Source organism: Leucoraja erinacea, chromosome 10, assembly GCF_028641065.1.
Source record: "Leucoraja erinacea ecotype New England chromosome 10, Leri_hhj_1, whole genome shotgun sequence".
Lineage (NCBI taxonomy): Eukaryota > Metazoa > Chordata > Chondrichthyes > Rajiformes > Rajidae > Leucoraja > Leucoraja erinaceus.
This window is the reverse complement of record NC_073386.1, coordinates 57,577,926-57,589,847: the sequence shown is the minus strand read 5'-3', so window position 1 is coordinate 57,589,847 and position 11,922 is coordinate 57,577,926. Positions and strand designations below refer to the sequence as shown.

The window sequence follows — 11,922 nt, the reverse complement described above, 5'->3', positions numbered from 1 at the left end:
TAATTTAAGAGAGTGTTATAATTGTAATATATCAACTTACTTTGTATCGGCATGTCTATTCAAACACAATCGTCTAATATATCTGGACCCTTAAAAGGACAATCTTTGTGTATATGTTTTCACATACTCTCGGATTTGAAGGTATCTACAAAAATTGTTTGCATTCAAGTGATATTTCCTCTTTTTCTCCTGTAGTTCCTTGAGACGAAGAGAGCGTCCCCTTCTATCGAGGTCTCCCACATTATCAATTCCCCAGGTTTTTTCCATTGAACAAACACCATACTAAAGTAGATGGTTTAAACAAGGGATTATTTGCAATAGGAAGAAGGAGAGACATGTTTCCCCATTTAAGACTAAATTTCAACTGTTTCCAGATACGGAAGTACTATGTATTATCGGATTTTGCTCGTCACTGGAGTTTTTTGTCAACAAGTCTATCGTGTCACACGTGCTTCAGACCCACCCCATATTTAATATCCTTTGATTGTTTACAGTTGTTGACAGGTTACAACAAACACGTCTCCTCTGTAACAACTCTTTGTTGTAGGACATGGGTCTCCTCCGATCATTTCACTTTCCTCCCATATCCCAAAGACGTGCAGGTTTGTAGGTTATTGGGCCTGTCCCACTTAGGCTATTTTTAGGCGACTACCGGCGACTGTCATAGTCGTAGCAGGTCACTGAAAAACTGGCGACTGGACCCCCTCTTCGACATAAAATTTGAATTTGAATCATTACTTTAACAACAATAAAATATCGGTCAGCACCTGCGATAACCTACGTTAACCTGGCGATAACACGACAGCACCTACATTGGGAGAAGTCAAGCTATGCTCATTGGCGTCAAGCCAACTGTCTTGATGCCAGAAAAGCTTTGAACATTTCGAAGGGCCGAATGGCCTACTCCTGCACCTATTGTCTATTGTCTAAAATCCAGCTGCGACCAGAAAAACGCTACGACTTTTTGGGCAACTGAGGAGACAACTCACGACCATACAGGCGACACCCCGGCGACCATGTGGCAACAGCCTAGTCGCCTGTAGTCGCCTTAAAAATAGCCTGTGGGTCAGGGGCATCATTGGCCCTCTGTAAATTGCCCCTAGTGTGAAGGGAGTGGATGAGAAAGTGGGATAACACAGAACTAGTGTGATTGGTTGATTGATGGTCTGCGTGGACTTGGTGGCCAAAGAGCCTGTTTCCATTGCTGCGTCTCTAAACTAAACCAAACTAAACTGAACAAAATAGGAGTTTTATTATTATTATACTGTGCCTGGGAGCCATTACCTTTCACCAAAGATAGGCACAAAATGGTGGAGTAACTCAGCGGGACAGGCTGCATCTCTGGATAGAAGGGATAGGTGACGTTTCAGGTTTAGACCCTTCTTAGATAGATAGATAGATAGCCTTTTATTGTCATTCAGACCGAAGTCTGAACGAAATTGCAGCAGTCATACATATAATACAATACAATAAAACAACAATAAACACATATTAACATCCACCACAGTGAGTCCACCCAGCATCTCCTCACTGTGATGGAGGCAAAAGTCTTAGGTCTGCAGTCTCTTCCCTCCTCTTCTCCCTCTGCGCTGGGGCGATACCCCACCGGGCGATTTTATAAATCAGTCCCGCGGCTCAAACACCGCGGCCCGGGGTGGTTGAAGCTACTGCCCACCAGTCCTGCAGATGCAGCCGCTGGCCCGCGGCCGAACCCCGGACTCAGGCCACCACCACCAGAACACCGTCCCAGCCACCCTCACGTGAGTATCTGTCGACTTCAGCCTCGGGCTGGGCTGCCCCGACTTGGGCGTTGCTTCTTCCCCGGGCCGGGCCGAGCTCAGCCGCCCTCACGGGAGCACTGTTCCAGCCGCCCACCCTCACGGGAGCGTCCCAACCTCTTCCAGCCCTGAGCCGGACCACCCTCACGGGAGCGAGCTCAGGGCGAGTCTAGACGGTCTCTGCCTCCGGAGCCTCGAGGTCGTCAGCTCCATTAGGTCTCAGCGCAGACGGTGGCAGAGAAGGGGAATATGACAAAAAGGTTGCATTCCCCCGCGCAGGGAGAGACTGCCAAACCCCGCTCCCCCCCACCCCCCCCCCCCCCCAAAACACAAACTAACCCAAAACTAGACTAACCAAAACAAAATAAACAACATAAAAAACACAAACAAACGGGACTGCCGGTGAGCCACTGCAGCCGGAGCCGCACCGCCACGCCGAAGCACAAATCCACGCCTCCCACAGTGGCCCAGTGATAGAGTTACTGACTTACAGCGCTTACAGCGCCAGAGACCCCAGTTTGATGCCAACTATGGGTGCTGTCAGTACAGAGTTTGCACGTTCTCCCCTTGACCGCATGGGTTTTCTCTCCAAGATCTTCTGTGTCCTCCAACACTCCAAAGACGTACATGTTTGTTGATGTACACACAAAAATGCTGGCGAAACTCAGCAGGTGCAGCAGCATCTATGGAGCGAAGGAAATAGGCAACGTTTCGGGCCAAACCCCTTCTTCAGATGGGGGGGTGGGGGGGGGGGGGGGGGTCGGGGGAAAGAAAGGAAAAAGGAGGAGGAGGAGCCCAAAGACTGAGGGATGGGAGGAGACAGCTTGAGGGCTGAGGAAGGGGAGGAGATAGCAAGGGCTAACAAAATTGGGAGAATTCAATGTTCATGCCCCCAGGATGCAAACTCCCCTGCTGGTGCTGTTCCTCCTATTTCCGGTGTTGCTCGCTCTGGCCATGGAGGAGACCCAGGACAGAGAGGTCAGATACGGAATGGGAGGGGGCAGTTGAAGTGCTGAGCCACCGGGAGGTCAGGTTGGTTATTGCGGACCGTGCGGAGGTGTTCGGCGAAACGATCGCCAAGCCTCCGCTTGGTCTCACCGATGTAGTCGATGTACCGATGTACTCCACATGTTTGTTGATTAATTGGCTTGGTATAAATGTGAATTGGCCCTAGTATGTTAATGTGTGGGGATCGCTGGTCGGCACGGACTCGGTGGGCCGAAGGGCCTGTTTCCACGCTGTATCACTAAACTAAACTAAACTAGGCCTCTCATAGTTTTATATATTTCTACCTGGTCCGACCTCAATCTCTGACGTTCCGGAGAAAACTATCCAGGTCTGTCCAACCTCGCCTTGTAGTAGATACCTCTAATCCAGGATCTTTCTGCCCAGTTCTAATGCAGCATCTTTCAGTTCATGAACCAATCATCAATACATCTAGTGTGTAGGAAGGAACTGGAGATGCTGGTTTATACTGAAGATAGACACAAAATGCTGGAGCAACTCGAAGGGTTAGGCAACATCACTGGAGAAAAGGAATAGATGACATTCGGATCGAGACCCTTTATCAGACTGGTCTAGACCTGAAACATCCCCTATCCATGTTCTCCAGGGATGCTGCCTGACCCGCTGAGTTACTCCAGCACTCTGTGAAACATACCCTATCCATGTTCTCCACAGATGCTGCCTGACCCGCTGAGTTACTCCAGCACTCTGTGAAACATCCCCTATCCATGTTCTCCACAGATGCTGCCTGACCTGCTGAGTTACTCCAGCACTCTGTGAAACTTCATCTATCCATGTTCTCCAGAGATGCTGCCTGACCCTCTGAGTTACTCCAGCACTCTGTGAAACGTCACCTATCCATGTTCTCCACAGATGCTGCCTGACCCGCTGAGTTTACTCCAGCACTCTGTGAAACATCACCTATCCATGTTCTCCACAGATGCTGCCGAATCCGCTGAGTTACTCCAGCATTTTGTGTCTATCTTCATTGTAAACCAGCATCTGCAGTTCCTTTGGAGAGAAGGAATAGGTGACGTTTCAGGTCGAGACCCTTCGTGAGACTGAGTCTGAGGAAGGGTCTCGACCCGAAACGTCACCCATTCCTTTTCTCCAGAGATGCTGCCCGTCCCGCTGAGTTACTCCAGCAGTTTGTGTCTATCGTCAGTGTAAACCAGCATCTGTAGTTCCTTCCTACACAGTGGTGTTCACGGTGTCACGTCATCGCTGCTTTCTGTTTCCACCCAGGGTTACTACAAGCGGACCCCGGATTACGTTCCCATCCGTGAGTGGAAGCGTTTGGGTTGCTTTCCCGTTCCCATGGTGCATTCGACATTCCTCATCGACCTGCGCAGGGAGGCGACCAAAAGCCTCGCCTTCTTCCCCCCGCATCCAGACTACACCTGGGCTTTCGATGACATCATCGCCTTCTCATTTTCCACCAAAATGGCAGGTAATTGTTTCCAGTTTGTAGGCAGCGCAGCGGTAGAGTTGATGCCTCACAGCGCCAGAGACCCGGGTTCAATCCTGACTACGGGTGCTGTCCGTATGGAGTTTGTACCTTCTCCCCGTAAGAATTTCATTGTTCTATCTGGGACATATGACAATGAAACACTCTTGTGTGTCTCTCTCTTGACTCTCTTAAACTGAGTGGGTTTTCTCCTGGTGCTCTGGTTTCCTCCCACACTCCAAAGACGTGCAGGTTTGTGGGCTAATTGGCTTTGGTAACATTGTAAATTGTCCCTCGTGTGTAGGATAGTGTTAGTGTATGGGGATCGCTGGTCGTCGCAGACTCGATGGACCGAAGGGCTGTTTCTACGCTGTATCTGTAAGCTAAATAGTTTAGTTTAGTTTATTGTCACATGTACCGCCCAGCAAGGGTACCAAACCATTAGCAGCCATGCCAACAGTGTGTTTTTTCATCTTTAAAAAAAAAAAATTGCACATTTTATAAGTTTGTGTAAATGTTCTCCGGTTTGTTTTATGTGGGTGGGGGTGGGAGGAACTTTTTTTTCAGTTTCTCACCTTGCCGGAGACGCAATGTTTCTGGATCGCGCCTCCGGTCACTTTGCGGCCTATCACCGATGGAGCTGGAGGCCTCCTCGGACTGGCTTTAGGCCCCACCGCGGGGCATGGACTTAATATCGGAGCCCTTGCCTGGGATCGCACCAACATCGCTCCAACCACGGCCTGCGGACTTACCATCAACAGATCGCTGTCTTGGGAGAGGTTAGTCAGGTGCTCCGATGAACGCAGAGGCTTGACCGTGGGGTTTGATCGCCCGGTGCGGGGGAGTTGACATCCCCCTGATGCAGGAGCTGGATCGCAAATGAAATTGGATAAATGTGAGGTTATCCATTTTGGTGGCAAAAACAGGAAAGCAGACTATTATCTAAATGGTGGCCGATTGGGAATGGGGGAGATGCAGCGAGACCTGGGTGTCATGGTACACCAGTCATTGAAGGTAGGCATGCAGGTGCAGCAGGCAGTAAAGAAAGCGAATGGTATGTTAGCTTTCATTGCAAAAGGATTTGAGTATAGGAACAGAGAGGTTCTACTGCAGTTGTACAGGGTCTTGGTGAGACCACACCTGAAGTATTGCGTACAGTTTTGGTCTCCAAATCTGAGGAAGGACATTATTGCCATAGAGGGAGTGCAGAGACGGTTCACCAGACTGATTCTGGGATGTCAGGACTGTCTTATGAAGAAAGACTGGATAGACTTGGTTTATACTCTCTAGAATTTAGAAGATTGAGAGGGGATCTTATAGAAACTTACACAATTCTTAAGGGGTTGGACAGGCTAGATACAGGAAGATTGTTCCCGATGTTGGGGAAGTCCAGGACAAGGGGTCACAGCTTAAGGATAAAGGGGAAATCATTTAAAACCGAGATGAGAAGAACTTTTTTCACACAGAGAGTGGTGAATCTCTGGAACTCTCTGCCACAGAGGGTAGTTGAGGCCAGTTCATTGGCTATATTTAAGAGGGAGTTAGATGTGGCCCTTGTGGCTAAGGGGATCAGGGGGTATGGCGAGAAGGCAGGTACGGGATACTGAGTTGGATGATCAGCCATGATCATATTGAATGGCGGTGCAGGCTCGAAGGGCCGAATGGCCTACTCCTGCACCTAGTTTCTATGTTTCTATGTTTCTATGTTAAATTCCTCGTATGTTGCAAAACACACTTGGCTAATAATGTATAATTCTGATTGTGATTGATTGTACATTGAAAAGCTTTTATGTTGCATGCTATCCATTCAGCAAAAAGATGATACATACGCCTAGTTTCCCTCTCAGTCTCAACTCGACTAGAAAGGTCTCAACTCCAAACGACCCCTATTACCTTGCTCCAGCAATGCTGCCTGATCCGTTGAGTTACACCACCATTTTGTGACTATCTTCAGTATAAACCAGCATCTGCACGTGATTACAATCAAACCGTCCACAGTGTACAGATACAGGATAAAGGGAATAACGTTCAGTGCGAGAGAAAGTCCAGTGAAGTCTGATTAAGGATAGTCCAAAGGACTCCAATGAGGTAGATGAGATGTCAGGGCTGCTCTCTAGTTGGTGAAAGATCGGTGGAGTCACCTGATTGCAGCTGGGAACAAAGTGCCTCTGAATGTGCAGGTATACATTTGGAGGTAGTTGTATTTAGTTTAGTTTCGAGATACAGTACAGAAACAGGCCCTTCGGCCCACTGAGTCCGCAGCGCACCCCGCACATTAACACTATCCTACACACACTAGGGACAATTTAATTTTTTTTTTTAATACCAAGCCAATTAATCTACAAACCTGTAAGTCAATGGAGTGTGGGAGGGAACTGAAGATCTCGGAGAAATCCCACGCAGGTCACGGGGAGAATGTACAAACTCTGCACAGACAGCACCCGTAGTCAGGACTGAACCCGGGTCTCTGGCGCTGTGAGGCAGCAACTATACCGCTGCGCTACAGTGCCGCCCAGGTACCTATGAGCTGCCATCCGAAGGTGATCCAGCTCTCATCTCCCTTCTGCTCATGAATCTCTTGGAAATAGCGACCAATCTCTCGGACACTGCTGTGACCCTCCCGAGAGGAGAAACAGTTGTTTCCTCATTTCTTTTGAAAACGTGCAAAATAAAAAATTAACAATGGGAAAGGAGAGGCAGGAGGCAGGATGTTCCTGTGATAAATCCCTCCACGAAATAACCTCATTAGAGCTAATAATCTAGTAAATAATTCAAGTTCTAGGTATAGTTTGGATGCAGGAAAAGCAATGAAAGAGGTTATTGCCTGTAATACATCTTCTGAACTCTCCATCTCCATCGGAAACAGTACTGACTGGTCCAATCCGCATATTCCACATAGCTTAACTTCATAAATCATAGGAGCAGAATTAGGCCATTTGGCCCATCGAGTCTACTCCACCCTTCAATCATGGCTGGCCTATCCTTCCTTCTCAACCCCATTCTCCTGCCTTCTCTCTGTAACCTTTGACACCCATACTAATCAAGAACCTGTCTATCTCCACTTTAAAAATATCCATTGACGGCCTCCACAGCCGTCTGTGGCAATGAATTCCACAGTTTCACCACCTTCAAGCTAAAGATATTCCTCCTCATCTCCTTTCCAAAGGTAGGTCCTTTCATTCTGTGGCCGTGCCCTCTGGTCCTAGACTCTCCCACTAGTGGAAATGTCCTCTCTGCATCCACTCAATCCAGGCCTTTCACTATTCTGTAAGTTTCAATGAGATTCCCCCTCATCCTTCTAAACTCCAGCGAGTGCAGGCCCAGAGCCATCAAACGCTCCTCATATGATAACCCAATCATCCCCAGGATGTATAAAAAGCTAACTGGTGTCCCACAAGTCAGGCCACATCTCTGCCAACCTTCTATCTACTGATGGATTCTCTATGTGGCTCAGGAACTGCTGCAAGGATGAGCAATTAGCTTCAGTATTCACTGAGGAGAAGGGCATGGAGGATAGTGAGATCAGTCTGGAGTGGAACAAAGTGCCTGGGGAGTTTGAGACGAAGAGAGACCAAAACTGAACACAATACTCTAAATGTGGCCTGACCAGTTTCTTGTACACCTGTAACATGGCCTCCCAACTTCTACACTCTGTACTCTGGCTGATGAAGGCCAATGAGCCGAAAGCCTTCTTGACCGCCCTATCTAACTGTGATGGCACTTTCAAGGGACTATGTACCTGCAAGGCTTCCAAGATGGTGCCCGACCCAGGCGACTATTTTAATGCTGGCCACAGACGTAAATCTACAAACTCATATTATCATCGCTCAACACTCTTAAATCTCCACTCCAACAGCAACATTTCTTACTATAACTATGATTACCTTGCACTAAACATCACCCATTCCTTCTCTCCAGAGATGCTGCCTGTCCCGCTGAGTTACTCCAGCATTTTGTGTCTCTCTTCGGTGTAAACCAGCATCTGCAGTTCCTTCCTGCACAAACAGTATTAAAGTTACGCAAAGTCCATTCCCACAAGATTAATAAAGGAAGTAAATGCCTAAGAACCAAAATCATCAATCCATTGCCAACAGCAGTTCTTCATTAGCTCATGACGTGATGGCTTGGATTGTGGTCCCTGGGTAATTATTGACTTGTTAATGCTTACATCTTCATGGGGTACCAAAGGAAATCACTCTGCCCCTGGGAATAGATGGTGACATGGAAACAATCAGAGGTCATAAAGAATTTACTTGGTGCAATTGTGTTGGCTGTCTTTAATTTGAATTTATCAGAGAGGGATGCTGTTCTTGTAATCGTCAACAGATAACTAACGGAACCATCCTACCACAACCAGAGAGCTAAACTACTATCTACCTCATTGGTGACCTTTGGACTGACCTTGTTCAGACTTTGCTGGCTTTACCTTGCACTAAACGTTATTCCTTTATCCGGGGATATGGAGAGAAGGCAGGAACGGGGTACTGATTGTGGATGATCAGCCATGATCACATTGAATGGCGGCGCTGGCTTGAAGGGCCGAATGGCCTCCTCCTGCACCTATTGTCTATTGTCTATGTACAGTATCTGTACACTGTAAATGGATCAATTGTAATCATGTATTGTCTTTCTGCTGACTGGTTAGCACGCAACAGATGATTTTCACTGTACCTCGGTATACATGACACTAAACTAAACTGTACTACACTCATAGAGTGATACAGCGTGGAAACAGGCTTTTCACCCACTTGCCCACACAACATGTCCCATCTACACTAGTCCCACCTGCCTACATTTGGCCCATATCCATCTAAACCTGTCCTATCCATGTACCTGTCAAACTGTTTCTTAAATGATGGGATAGTCCCAGCATCAACTACCTCCTCTGGCAGCTTGTTCCATACACCCACCACCCTTTGTGTGAAAACGTTACCCCTCATCTTCCTATTAAATCTTTTGACCTTCACCTTAAACCTATGTCCTCTGGTCCTCGATTCCCCTACTCTGGGCAAGAGACTCTGTGCATCTACCCGATCTATTCCTCTCATGATTTTGTACACCTCTATAAGATCACCCCTCATCCTCCTGCACTCCATGGAATAGAGACCCAGCCTACTCAACCTCTCCCTATAGCTCACACCCTCTAGACCTGGCAACATCCTCGTAAATCTTCTCTGCACCCTTTCCAGCTTGACAATATCTTTCCTATAACATGGTGCCCAGAGCTGAACACAACATTCTAAATGCGGTCTCACCAACGTCTAATGCAACTGCAGACATACCCCCATCCACATAAACGGGACTGAGGTGGAGCGCGTCTCCAACTACAAATTCCTCGGGGTACACATCTCAGAGGATCTGTCCTGGTCCCTCAATACCACCAAACTGATCAAAAAGGTGCAGCAGCGCCTCTACTTTCTGAGGAGGCTTAAGAAAGTTCACCTGTCCCCCCGATCCTGTCCAATTTCTACTGCTGTACCATCGAAAGCATCCTGACCACCTGCTTCACGGTATGGTACAGCAGCTGCACCACAGCTGACAGGAAGGCACTACAACGGGTGGTGAAAACCGCTCAGCACATCATCGGTGCCCCGCTCCCTGCCATGGATGCCCTCCACCGCAAACGGTGTCTGAGGCGGGCTGGCAAAATCATCAAGGACCCCTCTCACCCTAACCATGGACTGTTTGCCCTCCTCCCATCAGGGGGGCAGTACAGGAGCCTCGGGTCTTGCACAAGCAGGATGAGGAACAGCTTTATCAAAACACTATTACACTGCTGAACTCACAGTCCCGTCGCTAGCTATCTTTAGACTCTCCCATTTGTATACATTTATTTGCCGATGTACCAGTTTAATTCATCCACAGTCCACACATTGTTAACCAGTATTTTTACTTCTACTATCTTGCACTATGACCAGACACTAAACTGCATTTTGTTGTACCTGTGCTCGTATTTGTGCAATGACAATAAAGTTGAATTGAATTGAATCGAACATGACCTCCCAACTTCTATACTCAATACTCTGACTGATGAACTGTTTCTTCTCTCCACTGCCCTTTGTTGTTGTAATCCCATGTAGTCCGTTTAGTAATCTGGTGAAGGAAGCCAAAATCCCTTTTTTTCCTGAAAAAGGCAACCAACTGAACATTCCAGTCGGGTCGGGTCAGGTCAGGTCATCCCCTGGCACCCTGACCCAGTGCAGTCACCAGGACAACGGGCCTTTCAGGCCAAGATTAGACTCTATACTATTAAGAACTTTGGGTAAGGGTGTCAGGGGTTTCGGGGAGAAGGCAGGAGAATGGGGTTGAGAGGGAAAGATCGATCAGCCATGATCGAATGGCGGAGGAGATTCGATGGGCCGAATGGCCTAATTCTGCTCCAATGTCTTTTGGCCTTACGGTCTTACTCCAGCACTTTGTGTCTTTTCTTGTAAACCAGCATCTGCAGTTTCTTGAGTCTACAGTTGCAGCAGGTTTTCTGATCCTACCTTTAAACGAGCTGAAGTTTGGGTACAAAATACTGAATACTTGGTATTCAGCTGTGCAGCAAGGAACTGCAGATGCTGGTTTTTCACCGATGGTCGACACACAATGCTGGAGTAACTCAGCTGGAGTAACAAAGGCAGCATCACTCGATAGACGGAATGGGTGACGTTTTGAGTCGAGACCTTTCTTCAGGCTGCTTAGTATTTAGCTAATATTTCTACTCGCAGCTGTATAGAATATTGCCCTGTTTTTATCATGAACATTCCACAGGCCATTCATTCTGATGCTTGTTGGCCTCGTCCCCATGAAGACCAATACTATCTCACTCCAACAGCAGTTCTGCTGCACCCTCTCTCCCTGCTCCCCCTCTGTACATTCTTTAATTCTCTGTACCTTTTCATAGCTCTTGTTTCCCTCTCTCCTGGCTCTCAGTCTGAAGAAGAGTCTCGACCCAAAAACGCCATCCATTCCATCTCTCCAGAGATGCTGCCTGACCCGCTGAGTTACTCCAGCACTTTGTGACTGACTCATTGTTTCTCTCTGTCATGAGTTCACACCAGTCACTGAAATGCAGGCTCGGATATTAGTGGCAGCCAACTCAATTGTTCAATGGTTCAATAGTGTTTTATTTGCCACATATGCAACTACAGAGTGAAATTACTTTTACACATATTACACGTGCGGGCTCCGCTATTTTTCTTGCCATTATTCAAAGTCCACAGTCCAGTCTGCCAGCACGCTTGATGTACTGGAGCAGTTCCCCTGAACTGACGTCCCTCTCCTCTCCTCTCCTCTCCTCTCCTCTCCTCTCCTCTCCTCTCCTCTCCTCTCCTCTCCGTCTCTTGCAGCTCCCTCCTAGTCCTGCCGACAGTGAGCTTTGGATTCGCCGTTCCAGGGAAGATCTGGTGGCTCACGTGAAGTATTATTGTGAGTTTGTTCTCCTCACTCAAAGATGCTCTCTACTCCAACATCTTCCTGGAAACTCAGTCTGAACAAGGGACTCGACCTGAAACGTCACCCATTTCTTCACTCCAGAGATGCTGCCTGAGTTGTCCTGAGCTGTCCCGCTGAGTTACTCCAGCATTTTGTATCTATCCTCCTGGAACAATGATCCCGTGGAGTCATAGAGTCAAACAGCACAGAAACATGCCCTTCCACCCAAACTCGGCCATGCCCACCAAGTTGCCCCATCCAAGCTCGTCCCAT

General features: G+C 47.9%; 1 protein-coding gene across 1 annotated transcript in view; it reads left to right on the top strand.

Annotated features, from left to right (window-relative positions):
• LOC129701273 (procollagen galactosyltransferase 2-like) overlaps positions 1-11,922 on the top strand; it is a 248,648-nt gene that overhangs the window by 195,390 nt on the left and 41,336 nt on the right. Inside the window, exon 5 of the mRNA XM_055642427.1 lies at positions 4,029-4,233. Within this exon, the coding sequence (XP_055498402.1) occupies positions 4,029-4,233 (205 nt within the window). The remainder of the gene's footprint in view (positions 1-4,028; positions 4,234-11,922) is intronic.